Genomic DNA, 20,680 nt, shown 5'->3' with positions numbered 1-20,680 from the left:
ATGTAATATTTTAAATATATATAGATTAATTATATTTTGCATATTATTGACTTTTTATTACATTTCTGATGTATTTATATTTTATGATATTCTTCTACTTCCTCTTGTTGGTTTTAAATTCTTCATGTTTCTGTATGATATAAAATTTTTATTTATTCAAACTGATCAGTGGTTTAGTACAGAAAAAGTCATACTCACTATGGAGCTAGAGTCAAGTAAATATAAGCAAAATGAAGAGCAAAAGTTTGTACCTCATCCTATGATCTGGATAACATGCACTTATTAAGATATTTATATTTCCTCACATCTGATGTCTATTTCAACATGTGCTTAAACATTTTTTTAATTGAGATATAGTATAAGTACAATATTATATAAGTTATAGTTATACAACATAGTGGTTCACAATTTTAAAGGTTATACTGCATTTGTAGTTACAAAATATTGGTTACATTCCCTGTGTTGTACAGTATATCCTTGTAGCTTATTTATTTTATACATAATAGTTTTTACTTTTAATCCCCTAAACGCTTTCGTGCCCTCCGCACTTCCCTCTCCCCACTAGTAACCACTAGTTTGTTCTCTATATCTGTAGGTCTGTTTCATTTTTGCTGTATTCATCAGTTTGTTTTAGTTTTTAGATTCCACATATAAGTTATATCATACAGTATTTTTCTTTGTCTGGCTTATTTCACTTAACATAATACCCTCAAAGTCCATCCACATTGTTGCAAATGATAAGATTTTATTCTTTTCTTTTTTATTTTTGAGTTTCATTTATTTTTTTATACAGCAGGTTCTTATTAGTCATTCATTTTATACACATCAGTGTATACATGTTAATCCCAATCTCCCAATTCATCACACCCCCACCCCCCACCACTTTCTCCCCTTGGTGTCCATACGTTCTCTACATCTGTGTCTCTATTTCTGCCCTGCAGACCAGTTCATCTGTACCATTTTTCTAGGTTGCACATATACGATATTCGTTTTTCTCTTTCTGACTTACTTCACTCTGTATGACAGTCTCTAGATCCATCCACGTCTCTACAGATGACCCAATTTCATTCCTTTTTATGGCTGAGTAATATTCCATTGTATATATGTACCACATCTTCTTCATCCATTCATCTGTCAGTGGGCATTTAGGTTGCTTCCGCGACCTGGCTATGTAAATAGAGCTGCAATGAACATTTGGGTGCATGTGTCTTTTTGAATTATGGTGTTCTTTGGGTATATGCCCAGTAGTGGGATTGCTGGGTCATATGGTAATTCTGTTTCTAGTTTTTTAAGGAACTTCCATAGTGTTCTCCATAGTGGCTGTATCAATTTACATTCCCACCAACAGTGCAAGAGGGTGCCCTTTTCTCCACATCCTCTCCAGCACTTGTTGTTCATAGATTTTCTGATGATACCCATTCTAACTGGTGTGAGGTGATGCCTCATTGTAGTTTTGATTTGCATTTCTCTAATAATTAGTGATGTTGAGCATTCTTTCATGTGTTTGTTGGCAGTCTGTATATCTTCTTTGGAGAAATGTCTATTTAGGTCTGCCCATTTTTGGATTGGGTTGTTTGTTTTTATAATACTCAGCAGCATGAGCTGTTTATATATATTGGAGATTAATCCTTTGTCCGCTGATTCATTTACAAATATTTTCTCCCATTCTGAGGGTTGTCTTTTCATCTTGTTTATGGTTTCCTTTGCTGTGCAAAAGCTTTTAAGTTTCATTATATCCCATTTGTTTATTTTTGTTTTTATTTCCATTACTCTAGGAAGAGGATCAAGAAAGATCTTGCTGTGATTTATGTCAAAGAGTGTTCTTCCTATGTTTTCCTCTAAGAGTTTTATAGTGTCCAGTCTTACATTTAGGTCTCTAATACATTTTGTGTTTATTTTTGTGTATGGTGTTAGGGAGTGTTCTAATTTCATTCTTTTACATATCACTGTCCAGTTTTCCCAGCACTACTTATTGAAGAGACTGTCTTTTCTCCATTGTATATCCTTGCCTCCTTTATCATAGATTAGTTGACCTTAGGTGTGTGGGTTTATTTCTGGGCTTTCTATCTTGTTCCATTGATCTATATGTCTGTTTTTGTGCCAGTACCATGTTGTCTTGATTACTGTAGCTTTGTAGTATAGTCTGAAGTCAGGGAGTCTGATTCCTCCGGCTCCATTTTTTTTAACCTCAAGACTTCTTTGGCTATTTGGGGTCTTTTGTGTCTCCATACAAATTTTAGGATTTTTTGTTCTAGTTCCGTAAAAATGCCATTGGTAACTTGATAGGGATTGCATTGAATCTGTAGATTGCTCTGGGTAGTATAGTCATTTTCACAATGTTGATTCTTCCAAGCCAAGAACATGGTATATCTCTCCATCTTTTGGTATCGTCTTTAATTTCTTTCATCAGTGTCTTGTGGTTTTCTGCATACAGGTCTTTTGTCTCCCTAGGTAGGCTTATTCCTAGGTATTTTATTCTTTTTGTTGTAATGGTAAATGGGAGTGTTTCCTTAATTTCTCTTTCAGATTTTTCATCATTAGTGTATAGGAATGCAAGAGCTTTCTGTACATTAATTTTGTATCCTGCAACTTTACCAAATTTGATTAGCTCTAGTAGTTTTCTGGTGGCATCTTTAGTATTCTCTCTATATAGTATCGTGTCATCTGCAAACAGTGATGGTTTTACTTCATCTTTTCTGGTGTGCATTCCTTTTATTTCCTTTTCTTCTCTGATTGCCGTGGCTAGGACTTCCAGAACTATGTTGAACAATAGTGGTGAGAGTGGACTTCCTTGTCTTGTTCCTGATGTTAGAGGAAATGCTTTCAGTTTTTCACCATTGAGAATGATGTTTGCTGTGGGTTTGTCATATATGGTCTTTATTATGTTGATGTAGTTTCCCTCTGTGCCCACTTTGTGCATACTTTTTATCATAAATTGGTGTTGAATTTTGTCAAAAGCATTTTCTGCATCTATTGAGATGATCATATGGTTTTTCTTCTTCAATTTGTTAATATGGTGTATCACATTGATCAATTTCCATTTTTTGAAGAATCCTTGCATCCCTGAGATAAATCCCACTTGATCATGGTGTATGATCCTTTTAATGTGTTGTTGGATTCTGTTTGCTAGTATTTTGTTGAGGATTTTTGCATCTATATTCATCAGTGATATTGGTCTGTAATTTTTTTTTTTGGTAGTATGTTTGTCTAGTTTTGGTATCAGGGTGATGGTGGCCTCATAGAATGAGTTTGGGACTGTTCCTTCCTCTGCAATTTTTTGGAAGAGTTTGAGAAGGATTGGTGTTAGCTCTTTAAATGTTTGATAGAATTCATCTGTGAAGCCATCTGGTCCTGGACTTTTGTTTGTTGGAAGATTTTTAGTCACAGTTTCAATTTCATTACTTGTGCTTGGTGTGTTCATATTTTCTATTTCTTCCTGGTTCGGTCTTGGAAGGTTAGACCTTTCTAAGAATTTGTCCATTTCTTCCAGGTTGTCCATTTTATTGGCATAGAGTTGCTTGTAGTAGTCTCTTAGGATGCGTTGTGTTTCTGTGGTGTCTGTTTTAACTTCTCCTTTTCCATTTCTAATTTTATTGATTTGAGTCCTCTCCCTCTTTTTCTTGATGAGTCTGGCTAATGGTTTATCAATTTTGTTTATCTTCTCAAAGAACCAGCTTTTAGTTTTATTGATCTTTGCTATTGTTTTCTTTGTTTTGATCTCATTTATTTCTGCTCTGATCTTTATGATTTCTTTCCTTCTGCTAATTTTGTGTTTTGTTTGTTCTTCTTTCTCTAGTTCCTTTAGTTGTAAGGTTAGATTTTTTTATTTCAAATTTTTCTTGTTTCTTGAGGTAGGCTTGTATAGCTATAAACTTCCCTCTTAGAATTGCTTTTGCCACATCCCATAGTTTTTGGATCGTCGTGTTTTCATTGTCCTTTGTCTCTAGGTATTCTTTGATTTCCTCTTTGATTTCTTCAGTGATCTCTTGGTTTTTTAGTAATGTATTGTTTAGCCTCCATGTGTTTGTGTTTTTTACGTTTTTTTCTCTGTAATTGATTTCTAATCTCATAGCGTTGCGGTCAGAAAAGATGCTTGATATGATTTCAGTTTTCTTAAATTTACTGAGGCTTGATTTGTGACCCAAGATATGATCTATCCTGGAGAATGTTCCATGCACACTTGAGAAGAAAGTGTAATCTGCTGTTTTTGGATGGAATGTCCTATAAATATCAATTAAATCTATCTGATCTATTATGTCACTTAACACTTGTGTTTCCTTATTAATTTTCTGTTTGGATGATCTGTCCATTGATGTAAGTGAGGTGTTAAAATCCCCCACTATTATTGTGTTACTGTTGATTTCCTCTTTTATAGCTGTTACGGTTGCCTTATGTATTGAGGTTCTCCTATGTTGGGTGCATATATATTTATAATTGTTACATCTTCTTCTTGTATTGATCCCTTGATCATTATGTAGTGTCCTCCCTCATCCCTTGTAACGTTGTTTAATTTAAAGTCTGTTTTATCGGATATGAGTATTGCTACTCCAGCTTTCTTTTGATTTCCATTTGCATGGAATATCTTTTTCTATCCCCTCACTTTGAGTCTGTATGTGTCCCTAGGTCTGAAGTGGGTCTCTTGTCGACAGCGTATATGTGGGTCTTGTTTTTGTATCCATTCAGCAAGCCTGTGTCTTTTGGTTGGAGCATTTAATCCATTCACGTTTAAGGTAATTATCAATATGTATGTTCCTGTGACCATTTTCTTAATTGTTTTGGGTTTGTTTTTGTAGGTCCTTTTCTTCTCTTGTTTTTCCCACTTAGAGAAGTTCCTTTAGCATTTGTTGTAGAGCCAGTTTGGTGGTGCTGAATTCTCTTAGCTTTTGCTTACCTGTAAAGCTTTTGATTTCTCCATCAAATCTGAATGACACCCTTGCTGGGTAGAGTACTCTTGGTTGTAGGTTCTTCCCTTTCATCACTTTAAGTATATCATGCCACTCTCTTCTGGCTTGTAGAGTTTCGGCTGAGAAATCAGCTGTTAACCTTATGGGAGTTTGCTTGTATGTTATTTGTCGTTTTTCCCTTGCTGCTTTCAATAATTTTTCTTTGTCTTTAATTTTTGCCAATTTGGTTACTATGTGTCTCAGCCTGTTTCTCCTTGGGTTTATCCTGTATGGAACTCTCTGCGCTTCCTGGACTTTGGTCGCTATTTCCTTTCCCATGTTAGGGAATTTTTCGAGTATCCTCTCTTCAAATGTTTTCTCTGGTTCTTTCTCTCTTCTCCTTCTGGCATCCCTATAATGCAAATGTTCTTGCGTTTAATGTTGTCCCAGAGGTGTCTTAGGCTATTTTCATTCTTTTTTCTTTATTCTCCTCTGCAGCAGTGAATTCCACCATTCTGTTATCCAGGTTACTTATCCGTTCTTCTGCCTCAGTTATTCTGCTATTGATTCCTTCTAGTGTATTTTTCATTTTAGTTATTGTTCATCTCTGTTTGTTCTTTAATTCTTCTAGATCTTTGTTAAACACTTCTAGGATCTTCTCGATCTTTGCCTCCATTCTTTTTCTGAGGTCCTGGATCACCATCACTATCATCATTCCGAATTCTTTTTCTGGAAGGCTGCCTATCTCCACTTCATTTAGTTGTTTTTCTGGGGTTTTATCTTGTTCCTTCATCTGGTATATAGCCCTCTGCCTTTTCATCTTGTCTATCTTTATGTAAATGTGGTTTTTGTTCCACAGGCAGAAAGATTGTCATTATTCTTGCTTCTGCTCAAAATTGTATTCTTTTTTATGGCTGAGTAATATTCCATTTTACATATATATATATGTATATATGTATGTATATATATATGTATATATATGTATATATGTATACATATATATATGCAAGCCATATCTTCTTTATCCATTTATTCTACTGGTGGAACTTAGGTTGCTTCCATATCTTGGTAATTGTAAATAATCCTGCTATGTATATTGGGGTGCATGTATATTTTCCAATTAGAGTTCTTGTATTTTTCAGATATATACCCAGGAGTAGAATTGCTGGGTCATATGGTAATTCTATTTTTAGTTTTCTGCGAAACTGCCATACTGTATTCCACAGCGGCTGCACCAGTTTACATTCCCTCCAACAGTGTAGGAGGGATCCCTTTTCTCCACATCCTTTCCAAAATTTGTTTTTTTTTTGTTCTTTTTGATGATAGCCATTCTGACAGGTGTAACGTGATAGCTCATTGTGGTTTTAATTTACATTTATCTTATGATTAATGTTGTTGAGCATTTTTTAATGTGCCTGTTGGCCTTTTGTACGTCTTCTTTGGAAAAATGTCTGTTCAGGTCTTCTGCCCATTTTATGATTGTGTTACTTGTTTTTTGATGTTGAGTTGTATGAGCTGTTTATATATTTTGCATACTAACCCCTTATCAGTCATGTCATTAACAAATATTTTCTCCCATTCAGTATGTTGTGTTTTTGTTTTGTTGATGGTTTCGTTTGCTGTGCAAAATTTAAGTTCCTTTTTTTTTTTTGATTTTATTTCCCTTGCTTTAGGAGACAGATCCAAAAATATATTGCTATGATTTATGTCACAGAGTGTTCTACCTATGTTTTCTCCTAGGAGTTTTATGGTTTCTGGTCTTACATTTATGTCTTTAAACTGTTTTGAGTTTATTTTTGTATATGGTGTGAGAAAATGTTCTAATATTCTTTTACATGTAACTCTCTAGTTTTCCCAGCACCACTTGTTGAAGAGACTGTCTTTTCTCCATTATACATCTTGCCTCCTTTGTCATATATTAATTAAGTGTGTGAGTTTATGTCTGGGCTCTTTGTTCTATTTCATTGATCTATGTGCCAGTTCTTGTGCCAGTACCATACCGTTTTGATACTGTAGCTTTGCCATATAGTCTGAAATGAAGGAGCGTGAATCCTCCAGGATTCCTCCTCTTCTTTCTCAAGGTTGTTTTAATTATTTGCAGTCTTTTGTATTTCCCTAAAAATTATAAAATTATTTGTTCTTGTTCTGTGAAAAAAGCCATTGGTCTTTTGATAGGGATTTCATTGAATCTGTAGATTGCTTTTGGTAGTATGGTCATTTTTACAATATTAATTTTTACATCCAAGAACACAGTATATCTTTCCATCTATTTGTGTAGTCTTCAATTTCTTTCATCAGCATCTTATAGTTTTCTGAGTACCTGTCTTTTACCTCCTTAGGTAGGTTTATTCCTAGGTATTTTATTCTTTTTGATGAAATAGCAAATGGGACTGTTTCCTTAATTTTACTTTCTGATAGTTTGTTAGTGTAGAGAAATGCAACAGATTTCTGGATATTAATTTTGTATCCTGCAACTTTACTGAATTCATTGATGAGCTCTAGTAGCTTTCTGGTGGTGTCTTTAGGATTTTCTATGACTACTATCATGTTACCTACAAACAGCGACAATATTACTTCTTCCTTTCCAATTTGGATTTTTTTTTTTTTTTTTTTGCGGTTCGCGGCCCTCTCACTGTTGTGGCCTCTCCTGTTGCGGAGCACAGGCTCTGGACGTGCAGGCTCAGCAGCCATGGCTCACAGGCCCAGCCGCTCCACGGCATGTGGGATCTTCCCGGACCAGGGCATGAACCCATGTCCCCTGTATCAGCAGGCGGACTCTCAGTCACTGCGCCACCAGGGAAGCCCTCCAATTTGGATTTTTAAAAATTTCTTTTTCTTGTCTGATGCTATGGTTAGGACTTCCAAGACTATGATGAATAAAAGTGACCAGAGTGGGCAACTTTGCTTTGTTCCTATCTTAGAGGAAGTGTTTTCAGCTTTTCACCAATCAGTATGATGTTATCTATGGGTTTGTCATATATGGCCTTTATTATGTTGAGGTATATTCCCTCTATTCCCACTTTAAGAGTTTTTATCAAAAATGGATGTTGAATTTTGTCAAAAGCTTTTTCAACATCTATTGAGATGATCCTATGCTTTTTATTCACATTAACTAATTTGTGGATATTGAAAAATCCTTGTATCCCTGGGATAAATTCCACTTGATCACACTGTATGATACTTTAAATGTTTCTTTGGGTTCCATTTGCTAATATTTTGTTGAGGATTTTTGGATCTGTGTCCATCAGTTATACTGACCTGTAATTTTCTTTTTTTGAGATATTTCAGTCTGGTTTTGGTAACAGGGTGTTTCTGGCCTTGTGGAATGAGTTCAGAAATGTTCCTTCCTCTGCAGTTTTTTGGAATAGTTTGAGGATAGGTGTTAACTCTTCTCTAAATATTTGATAGAATTCACCTGTGAAGCCACCTGGTCCTGGACTTTTGTTCACTGAGAGTTTTAAAATTACTGATTCAATTTCATTACTGGTAATTGGTCTGTTCATATTTTGTATTTCTTCCTGGTTCAGTCTTGTGTGATTGTACATTTCTAAGAATTTGTCCATTTATTCTAGATTGTCCATTTTATTGGAATATAGTTGTTCATAGTAGTCTCTTATGATCTTTTGTATTTCTGTGGTATCAGTTGTAACTTCTCATCGTTCATTTCTTTTTTTTGGTGGGGGGAAGGGGGCCCTCTCTCTTTTTCTTGATGACAGAAGAGAATTTTTTTCATTAATCTATTTGGCACAAACACGTTTGTCCATATTAATTACAAATACAACATTATCCATCTTGTACCATTTTCTAAAATTTTTCCTTCTCAATTTTGAATTAGCTGGTGATTTTTATAATTAATATTTAGATGGACCCAAAGGCATATTATTATTACTTCCGTTACTCATTATTATTTGTTACACCATATAACTTACTCGTTAATTTTCTTCTCATTTACGTACATTTTCTAGAAGTTCTTTTATAAGCATCAGTGGAGTCATAAATGCTTTATTAAATAAAATTTTAAAGATATGTTTAATTTTCCTTCACTATTTTTTAAGAATTAACAGACATATAGAAACATGATTATGTGTGCTATCAAATGTATACATTTATGATTTTTTATGTATATGTATATACACTCATGTCACCATGCCCCAGGTTAAGATATAAAAAATTTCCAGCATACTAGAAGTTTTTTCTTGTTCTCCTTCTCAGTCCATACCATTCTCCTAAAAAGTCATCTCCATTCTCACTTCTATCACCATGGTTAGTTTGGGCTGTTCTTGAATTCCATATAAATGGAAACACACAGCATATATTCTTTGGTGTCTTGATTGCTCTACTTTATAGTAATTCTTAACAGGTAAAATGATTCTTCCCATTTTATTCTTCTAAATTTATTCTGATTTAGCAGATACAAGAATGATGAAATCTAAAGTACCAGTGTGGGCAAACCTAGTAATCAAAGTTTTACACTGAAAAATTCTTAGAAGGCTGAGGAATTGGTGGCAGCAGTTGATGCTTCAGGAAATAGGGATGAGGAGATAACTAAAATAATACTTAGCTCCTGCATTCCATGACACTGGGCAATTGCTCACTTCTTAGTCAAAATCTAGTTTATTATCTGGACTGGGGAAATGGATACCACTGAGAGAAGAAAAATTAACTTCATAAGGAGGAAATTTAACCAAACATGTACATTTTAAATGCTCAGGCTCCCAATCTCTCATTATTGATCTGGCTTCTAGAATTCTGATAGGAAGCCTGTACTCTCCAGATATGGAAGGGTAAAGGACAAGCTTCTTGCCTATTTGTTTGTTGCTTTAATTTTCATTTATATTGTGAGATTATATCTTTCAGTTTCAGTTATATCTTTCAGTTCATTTGACCCTACTCCTAAAATCAGGCTTATGCATGATAGCATAGCCTGGGCAAATTCAGTAAACACATCATATATTTATTGGCCATTGGCATTTATTTTCTTGTGAATTCTTGTTTATCTTCTCTGCTCGTTTGTCTCTTGGGTAAGTTTTCCATTCCATATTGCATTGTAGGATTTTATTACACACAAATGATTTAATCTTTGATCTCTTATATGGGTTTCAGATAAATCTCCCACTCTATTATTTTGTTTATGGTGTCTTAAAAAATTGGGCTTATCTGTATTACTTGCTAATATTTTATGCAAGTTATACTTTTGTCATTTTCTCACTGTACTTTTTTCATATATTAAACTCTAAGACCATGCTTTAAAGTGACTTTTATATTTGGAACTTGTTTTCTACCTACCAGATAAGATAAGGGATTATGTAGCTTTACAGATTAGCACTGGTCTTTTCTGTGACATGTCACATAGGAAAAAGATCCCCTTGGCAACTACTTCTCTTAAATAGGCCCCTTGTTTTCCTAAGCTGTAGTTTACCGCTTTTTAGCTCTAACTGTGAGGGAGATAAGATAGTACACCAGAGCTTTAGTAATGTGTGATCTTTCCACTTTTACAGCTTCTTCTCTTCTCTTACTTTTTTCCTCTTTCTTTTTTTCTTTCCTTTCCATCCCTGTACTACCCAACCTCTGAATCAAAGGTGCTTAGGTCTCTCACCTGGAATCAAATCAAAAGGTGGTTTATTTTAAATAATTTACAAATCACTTTTCTCTCAGTTCCTTTCCATCAGAAACAAATTGAAGTTTTTTTCACTACTTACTGTTTATATCTAAGTAGTACTTTTCAGGAGTTTCTTTGGGATGGGAAAAATTTTAGGAATAGATAAATTGCATTAATCTACATGGTTAAGTCAGAAGCTAATTCAGCTATAAGTTAAAATATAATTTCCCCTTCAGTGCGGATAAAATCAACTGTTTTTTCTCTTAGGAAAGAGATAGATAAACTTAACAGTCTGTTTAATCTCCACTGTACATCAATACAAGAAGTTAATATTAATATTGAGAATGAAGAGGCAATGATTAAATTATTGAAGGAAACAAGGTCATCAAGAAAGGAATTAGCTGCTTTATCAAAAACGGTGAGTTTTCATAATTAAAATTTTTAAAAATACTGACATTAGCTTTGTGCCATGGCTATCTGAACTTACTCTCTGTTAATAATTAAATGACAGTTAGCCAGTTTCTTTCTATATTGGTTTTCTATTGCCTATTACCAGAAATTTAGCAGCTTAAAACAGTACCCAGTTATCATGAAGTTTCTCCGGGTCATAGCTCAGCTAGTTCCTCTGCTCCAGATCGTTCCTGATTGAAAGCAAGGTGTCATCAGCCCTGCATTTCTTTCTAAAGACTCCAGGATGAATCTGCTTTCAGGCTCATTCAGTTTTGGCAAAATTCACTTCCTGTGGTTTTAGAACTGAGGTCCTTGTTTCCTTGGTGGCTGTCAGCCTGGGATCATTCTCAGCTTTTAGAAGCTACCTGCATCCCCTGGCTGGTGGTTCCCTTCAGGAATGGTGAGCTGAGTCCTCTCACACTTGGTGTCTCACTGATCTTCCCTTATGACTCATCTTTTCTGCCTTCCTCTCCTGTTGCATCTCATTCACTTTAGTAAAAGGAAGCACTAGTAAAACGAAATAATAAAATGATGAAAAGAAATAATAGTTCAGTAAAAGGCAATAATATACATATTCCTGTACCAATTTGCATTCCTACCTAGAGTTAAGAATGGGTTTTTTGTGAGTTTCTATTATAAGGCTCTTGAATTACGTTTTCATTATGGCTTTTTAAATTAATCTATAATTAAGAGTGAGACTGAGCATATATTTAATGGCTTTTTTGGGGGAGGGTCATTTGTATTTCCTTTTCTGTGAAAAACCTGCTCATGGTTTTTACCCTATACATTGATCGATGTTTTTTTTTTTAATTGATTTATAAGAATTTGTTTTATGTTACAGATTCTAAATATTTTAAAGTTACATATTAAAAATATTTTCACCCAATCTTCTTTCGTTTCTTTATGGTAACTTCTCATGAAGAGAAACTTCAGTTTTACTGTAGTAAGATTTAATATTTTCCTTTGAGCTATGTTTTTCTGAACTTTTAAAATAAATTTTTTATGCCTTTGAGTCAAAAAATATTCTTTGGTATTTTATTCTAAATGGCTTGAAATTTTGCTTTTCATGTTTACATAATGCTTTTAGATTAAATATGTTTAAAATATTCAAAAAAATGAATTTTTTCTCATTCTATTACTTACAAGTTTAGAAGAAATAAACTATCTGCAGAATTTTAGGAATGCATATTTTACTTGCCAGATATGAAGCATAATCAATTTGAAATTCATATATTGGTATGGTGTGAAGTGAGGTGCCAATTACATTTTTCCTTATATAGAAAACAAATTGTTATAACTTACTGTATTTACTTATATATTAATATTTAGAATCATCTCTCACATATGGGGCTTCCTTATTTGTTTTGTGTGGATCTCTTTTTCCATTCTCTTTTTAATTTGTTTGGTCTACTTAACATGTTTATCTCCATACCTAATGTCAACATTAATAAACTTCTATTATGAGCTTTGATTATCTATAATGATGAATCCCCCAGTCTTACAGTTCTTTAAGAGTTTTATGCTATTCTTGACCTTTGTGCTTCCATTAAATTTCAGCATTTTCTTGTTCATTTCCTTCATAAATTTTATTGGAATTATGATTGGAATCTCATTCATTTATGTATTATATGATGGAGAAATGAAATCTTTATGATGGGGTCCTTAAACATAAACATGATCTATCTCTCCATTTATTTGGGTAGTTTTACTAAATTGGACCTTAATCAATTTCTTGGAACTTCGTCAAAGGCAGACTCTCTCTGAAAAGTCAGCCTGTGATCAGTCAGACAGATTAACCCTTCTAACTGCACTAAATGTTAAAGTTATTTATTTTGAATTGATTTTTAATGTAATTCTAATTTGTTCATAAAGGTAGTATATATGGTAGATATTATTCATATTTTGTTAAGGCTTAATTTATTTCATACTATATAGGTAAATTGTGTAAATTTTTGATTTTGGAAAAATGCTTTCTCTGATAATGGAGTGCAGTTCTACATAGGTTCATTTTGTGAACTATGATAATTGGGTTATTTAACTCTTTTATATTTCTGATTTATTTTCTGACTAATGCATCAATTGCTATGAAAGCTGTATTAAAATATATCTCAGTATGATAGTGTATTTCTTTATTTTCATTTTTTTCTATCCATATTTTTGCTTTACATAATTTGAAGCCATATTTTAGATGAAACTAAGTTTAGAATGTTTCTAATTGATTATTTTCTTAAGATGTGTTTTATTTATATGTTTTGGGGCTATAAATTTTTAGAATCTTTGGAATGCATATTTGACTTACAGATGTGAAGTCGACATCATTAAATTCTTTTTGAACAGTTTAAGGACCATATGTACTTTCCTGACATATATTCTATTTTCCATCATGTTATGCCTCTTATTTAGTAATTCCTGTATTAAGATAATTTCTTATTAATTTACACACTAAATGTTTGATAATATTCATTCCCAGTTTAACACACGGCTCTTTCTTTTTATCAGACATTTCTAATTGGCATTGTTTTTTTTCTTGTTACTAAAGTGTATCTTTTACAAGCTTCTTTAGCGAGCTGGATTGGAATTTCTCAAAATTTTCTTTCTCAGAAAATTTTTGTATTTTGTTTTTATTTATGCAATGTAGGGGGTATGCACTTGAGTTAAGATGGGAGTGGCTTACACCACTGCATAGGCAATGTAGAAGAATCCAGAAATAGGCAAGGCTGAAAATCACTAAACTAAAACACACTGGGCTGAAGTGTCAGAGGGGATGAGTTGGGATGAGTAAGTGGGAAGAAACTGATCTTAAATAGGTAGTAATACAAGTCTCTTTGGAATCTGCCCTTGTTTTCAACCTCCAACTTCTCTCTTGCTGCCTCTTTCCCTCTAACTATTCTCTAGCTACTGGACAAACTGCAAGACACCAGAATGTGCCATGGGTTTCCTTCTTCCAGCTTTTCATAAATACTGTTCCCTCTGATTATGATGTCAGTGTTTAACTCAGCTCATCTTCTCCATCCTACTGTTGTCTGGCTGAATCCTCTCATTTTAAACTTCAACTTGGAAAATTGAAGGAAAATTCTTGGAGAAACCATTTCTTCACTTTGTTCTGTCTGCTTTGAACTCTCGTACTCTGTGTTTACCTCCATACTTGTACTGTTACTGGCACCAACAGTCTGTTGAAATCAATGATCACTTGTATACTTCTTTTTAGATTATAAGCTTTTTAAAGACAGGAAGTGCATTGTGATTTTTGTTTTCTCTGTGTAACTTGCACAGTGCCTGTCCCATATTAGGCACTCGATAAAATGTCATAATAGACATTCAAAAAAAGCCATATTAGGCTTGTCAAATGAGTGAATTAACTAATGAATAAAGGAAGGGAGGGAGGGAGGGAGGTTGGCAGGGAGGGAGGAAGGAAAGAAGGAAGGAAGGAAGGGCAATGGGGGAAAATAACTTCACCTTGTGAGTCTGGAAAGCACTTGATGAGGTGGAATGTAGACTGTAGACATTGAAATAAAATATAATATAATGTTAAATAGTTACGACCTCAATTTTCTAATCATGTTGAAATTTATCATTTATAAAAATATCACTGGTAATAAAATATTTTCAAAGAGGGAAAATTCATTCACTAAACCTAAAATCACTTTTTAATTTTTTTGATCATTTCTAAAATAGCAAGTCTGGCCCTCCATAACAAAATGTTATTTTTGATGAGATACTGTGAATGTATTTATGAAGTTAGTAATATTCTTCAATTATGGAAATCATTTGTGGGCTATCATACTTTATAGAGAAGATGAGAACATGATGAAGTTTAGATACACTTTTTTTCTGTATCTTCCTCATTATAAAAACCTTTAAGCTAGATTTGCAAAGTGGGCATATTAAGCACTCAATTAAAAGCAATGATGTGCATTATTTCCGTGCATTATTTTTTGGTATGCAATCGGCACTTCTAGTTCAAGAGAAAAATAAAAGATTAGTGCTGCCTAAGTGCACACACAACCTAACTGATCCTTTAAAATTTCAAGGCATATCGTGCTTTCAATTTAGAGTCTTTACCTCATTAATGTACACTTTTCTCCAACTAGTGTTGTCATTGTATCTATGAAAATACATTTTTCCTGTCTCATTTATGCAAACAATGGATTTTGTAACCTAGAAAACATCTTGAAATTGGTTAAGTACTTTAAAAATATTGTCAAGATCAAATTTGTTTTAAATGTAGAAGTAAAGCTGCTTTTCTATAATTTTTCCCCATGTTTTCTTTGAAGTCTATTTCTCGCATAGTTCAGGAATTTGTTTTTAGAATATAATTTCATCATCTGCAACTCTTTGTTTCTTGTGATATTAAAGAAACAGCCATCTACGTTTCATTTTATCCAGTCATTTGATAAAATAATACAAATATGATGTTTAAAGATATAGAAATCCTGGGCTTCCCTGGTGGCGCAGTGGTTGAGAGTCCGCCTGCCGATGCAGGGGACACGGGTTCGTGCCCCGGTCTGGCAAGATCCCACATGCTGCGGAGCGGTTGGGCCTGTGAGCCATGGCTGCTGAGCCTGTGCATCCGGAACCTGTGCTCCGCAACAGGAGAGGAGGCCACAACAGTGAGAGGCCCGTGTACCGCAAAAAAAAAAAAAAAAAAAGATATAGAAATCCTTTGTGATTTTCATATTTTATTAAACAATGACAGGCATACAAAATATTTTTCATAATTTAGTTTACAGATAAAGTTTGTAAATAAGCGAATTCCTCTTACATATATGATATTTTCATATTTTTGGATGTTGTCTTTTTTAGTAGACATTTAATATTTATTGCTAACTTATTGCTCTAGACACTGTAAGTATAAATCCAAACACCACAAAACATCTATTAAACTATACCTTTTGATTGATATTCTTATTTCAAAATCTTTCAAATTAAGCAGTTTATTTATTAAAAATAAATAAGCTAATAATTATCATTAATACTATTAATGTACCGAATAGGAAACCAGTCTAAAGAAGCAGAGTGATTTATCTCGTGCACAAAGTTATGAAGTGATACAGCCAAACTGCAATGCAATTTTTGTTATTGTTTTATTATATAATATTTATGTGTTATATGGATAAAATGTGGTAACATATATAAAATTACACATTGCTAGTTTTTTTCACCATAAGGTTTTAATCTCTTATTATGTCTATATTTTGTGTGACGTATAAAATATTAAATAACATCTATGAAATTGGCTTTCTTTATTTCAATTTTTATTTTAAAGAAGTTGTTAATGTTATGTAAATATTGATTTCAAACCTATGCTCATTATCATTTTAAAGATTTTAAAAGTATACTCAGGTTATAAAAACTATCAGGAATAGATGATTACTTTCACAGAATGTAAGCATCTGTAAAGATGATTTTAAATGGTTTCTCATTTGACCTATTGAAATGATGTATTATATTAAAATTAAATCATTTTTAAATTCTTAGGGTGAACTCTGCTTGGTTATGGTTTATTCTTTTAATTTACTGCTGAGTTTGATTTGCAATTATTTTATATAAGATTTTGCATCCATATTCATAAGTTAGTCTGTATTTCAGTGTTCTTAATTTGTGCTATATTTGATAGATTTTCTTATCAGGATTATGCTGGTTTTGTAAATAAATTGTGAAGCTTTTCTCCCTTTCTGTTACCTGGAGAATTAAGATAGATTTAAATAACTTTTTCTTAAAATTTTCATAAAACATCTTGGTGAAAATATGACTGTTGCTTTTAAATTTTTTAGATTGTTTGAATTATTGTTTTATTTTTCATAGACAGTTGTTTTATTTTATGATGATTAGTCTTATCAGGCTATATATTTATCCTTGATATTCATTTATCATTTTTAATGGTCCTAGAAATAATCCAAATGGATTAAAAATTTCAAATGTAATATAATATGATATAGAATTCTCTTTTATACTTTTGCTTATCTCTTATTTCTAATCGTATATGTATTTTTCACTTTTTAAATGAGATTTTTCAAATTTTTAAAAATTGAATTAAAAAATAGATATGGCTCTTGGACTTAGTAATTCTACAATTTTCCAACTTCTGAAATGTTAATGTATGTTTCTATAGTTATAATTTTCTTTTTGTTTCTTTAGGTTTATTCTCTTTCCTTTTACTTTCCACTTTCCTGTTTTGAATGCTTCATGTTTTTGGTTTTAAATCTTTCCCTAAGATAAATTGTATTTCTTGTTATACTTTGCAGCAAAACCCCTTGAAAGGATTTTCTGTGTTCATTATTTCTATTTCTCTCCTTGCAATCCCACTTCAAATGATTTCCAGTCAGGCTTTCACCACTATACTACACTGCAGTTGCTACTAATGGATCCTATTTTCTTCCTTATGATCCTTATAAAATTGGTGGGATTCATTACACAAACTGTTATCTAAAATTATTTTAGACACTTTTTGGATGGCACAAATACTTAATTTTATCCCTCAAAGTTTAGAATACACTCATGTGAGTAGAAGAAATTACTGATCTATGATCTCACTATTTAAGTATAGTCACTGTTAATATTTGTTTTATATAGATAGGCTTGTAGTATATTTTAAAAGGATATTATATGCATACAGTAATGATGACATGTTTCTCTTTATATAAAAACATTGCAAAATCATTTTATATTTTACAATATAATTTTAATCATTGAGAGTCTCTTAGTCCCTTGTTACTGGACATTTAGTATGTTTTCATTTTTTAAGTATTATAAACAAAGCTGTTATAAATGTCTCTAAAACTTTAAAATATTAACATAACTACTAATTTTAACAAAAAATATTGTGATGGAAAAATAATGAAAGTTGAATCGTGGTATAGTATTAGAAGTTCAAGTAAAAATCATATGCCTTATATTTCTGATGTCTTAAATAATTTGCCTGCATTTTCACATTTTCCAAAATTCTGAAAACTTTTAACTTTGCCCTTTGCTCAGCTCACTTTTTTAAAGACAATATTTCCATTAATTAAATTTCTTGGCTTTCATATCATTAATCCTATAGAGGTATTATCTACTGGAGCTTGTTATGGCAACAATTTAAGATGTGGGTTATACTATTTTACTCTTTACTTAACTTCAAATGTTGTTGATATTGGCATTGATTCATCACTTAAAACATTAACCAAAACTACATAATGACTCTTGGTGTTTACATTGTTTTAAATCTAGGGGGTTTTCCCCTTGATATCATTTGTGATTTAAGTTACTTATTCTTTGGAATGAAAATTCCTTGATTTTGTCTTTATCAAACATTATCTATATGATAAAACAGATAGATTTTGGAAATGTTATAATTGACGAGTGAAATAGCTAAGAAAAGTTACTGGCATTGCAATAAATAGCACAGACTTAAAATCACTGTTGTATGCATTTGGTGCCTTATGATTAACTTTTAGATGAAACAGTCCATTGTGATTTTGTAAACATTATCTTCATCGTCCAATGGATTTCATGTACTCCACTGTCTGCTCTTAGAGACAATTCCTGTGTATTAACTATTGTAAATATTGGTTGCTTCCAATAGTATTCTTTAAAGGATAACAATGCTGCAATCTTATAAATTCAGTTATTTTCTAATTGTTGTGTTAGTTTTGTATATGTTAGAAAAAAAGCCTATAGTCTATGTCACTGCTAAAATTTTAGTTAATATTTTTGGATATAAGTTAAAAATATTATTCAATTACTTTTCTATTAGAGTATAATTGCTTTACAATGTTGTGTTAGTTTCTGCTGTATGGGGAAGAGAATCAGCTATATGTATACATATATCGCCTCCCTCTTGGACCACCCTCCTGCCCCCTGCATCCCACCTATCTAGGTCATCACAGAGCACTGAGCTGAGCTTCATGTGCTTTATAACAGGTTCCCACTAGCTATCTATTTTACACCTGGTAGTATATATATGTGAGTCCTAATCTCCCAATTCATCACACCCTCCCCTTCCCCCACTGTGTCCACATGTCCATTCGCTACATCTGCATCTCTATTCCTGCCCTGGAAATAGGTTCATCTGTACCATTTTTCTGGATTCCACATGTATGCATTAATATATGGTATTTGTTTTTCTCTTTTTCACTTACTTCACTCTGTATGACAGTCTCTAGGTCCATCCACATCTCTACAAATGACCCAGTTTCATTCCTCTTTATGGCTGAGTAATATTCCATTGTATATATGTACCACATCCTCTTTATCTATTCACCTGTCATTGGACATTTAGGTTGTTTCTATGTCCTGGCTATTGTAAATAGTGCTGCAATGAATATTGGGGTGCATGTGTCCTTTTGAATTATGGTTTTCTCAGGGTATATGCCCAGCAGTGGCATTGCTGGGTCACATAGTAGTTCTATTTTTAGTTTTTTAAGAATCCTCTGTACTATTTTCTACAGTGGCTGTATGAATTTACATTCCCACCAACAGTGCAAGACGCTTCCCTTTTCTTCACACCCTCTCCAGCATTTATTGTGTGTAGATTTTGTAATGATGGCCATTCTGACTGGTGTGAGGTGATACCTCATTGTGGTTTTGATTTACATTTCTCTGATAGTTAGTGATGTTGAGCAGCTTTTCATGTGCCACTTGGCCATCTGTAGGTCTTCTTTGGAGAAATGTCTGTTTAGGTCTTCCACCCATTTTTTGATTGGGTTGTTTGGTTTTTTGATATTGAGCTCCATGAGCTGTTTGTATATTTTGGAGGTTAATACTTTGTCCGTTGCTTCATTTGCAAATATTTTCTCCCATTCTGAGGGTTATCTTTTCATCTTGTTTGTAGTTTCCTTTGCTGTGCAAAAACTTTTAAGTTTCATTAGGTCCCATTTGTTTATTTTTGTTTTTATCTCCATTACTGTAGGAGGTGGATCAAAAAAGATCTTGCTGTCATTTATTTCAAAGAGTGTTCTTCCTATGTTTTCCACTAAGAGCTATAGTGTCCAGTCTTACATTTAGGTCTCTAATCCATTTTGAGTTTATTTTTGTGTGTGGTGTTAGGGAGTGTTCTAATTTCATTCTTTTAAATGTAGCTGTCCAGTTTTCCAAGCACCACTTATTGAACAGGTTGTCTTTTCTCCATTGGATATTCTTGCCTCCTTTGTCATAGATCAAGTAACCATAGGTACGTGGGTTTATCTCTGGGCTTTCTATCCTGTTCCATTGATCTATATTGCTGTTTTTGTGCCAGTACCATAGTGTTTTGATTACCGTAGCTTTGTAGTATAGGCTGAAGTTGGGGAGCATGATTCCTCCAGCTCCATTTTTCTTTTTCAAGATTGCTTTGGCTAGTCGCAGTCTTCTGTGTTTTCATACAAATTGTAATATTTTTTGTTCTAATTCTGTGAGAATACCACTGGTAATTTGATAGGGATTGCTTTGAATCTGTAGATTGCTTTGGATAGTCTAGTCATTTTCACAAGATTGATTCTTCCAATCCAAGAACATTGTATATCTCTCCATCTGTTTGTGTCATCTTTGATTTCTTTCATCAGTGTCTTATAGTTTTCTGAGTACAGGTCTTTTCCTACTTAGGTAGGTTTATTCCTAGGTATTTTATACTTTTTGTTGTGATGGAAGATAGGATTGTTTCCTTAATTTCACTTTCTGATCTTTCATTGTTAGGGTATAGGAATGCAAGAGATTTCTGTGCATTAATTTTGTATCCTGCAACTTTACCACATTCATTGATTAGCTCTAGTAGTTTTCGGGTGGCATCTTT

General features: G+C 33.1%; 1 protein-coding gene across 1 annotated transcript in view; it reads left to right on the top strand.

The window, feature by feature from the left end:
• The window catches only part of CCDC178 (coiled-coil domain containing 178), a 362,657-nt gene that overhangs the window by 53,194 nt on the left and 288,783 nt on the right, over positions 1-20,680 (top strand). Inside the window, exon 9 of the mRNA XM_019930330.2 lies at positions 10,750-10,900. Coding sequence (XP_019785889.1) covers positions 10,750-10,900 — 151 coding nt within the window. The remainder of the gene's footprint in view (positions 1-10,749; positions 10,901-20,680) is intronic.

The sequence above is a fragment of the Tursiops truncatus genome, chromosome 13 (genome assembly GCF_011762595.2).
Source record: "Tursiops truncatus isolate mTurTru1 chromosome 13, mTurTru1.mat.Y, whole genome shotgun sequence".
NCBI classification, from domain to species: domain Eukaryota; kingdom Metazoa; phylum Chordata; class Mammalia; order Artiodactyla; family Delphinidae; genus Tursiops; species Tursiops truncatus.
The sequence above is the reverse complement of the archived record's forward strand: the minus strand, read 5'-3'. Positions and strand labels throughout refer to the sequence as shown.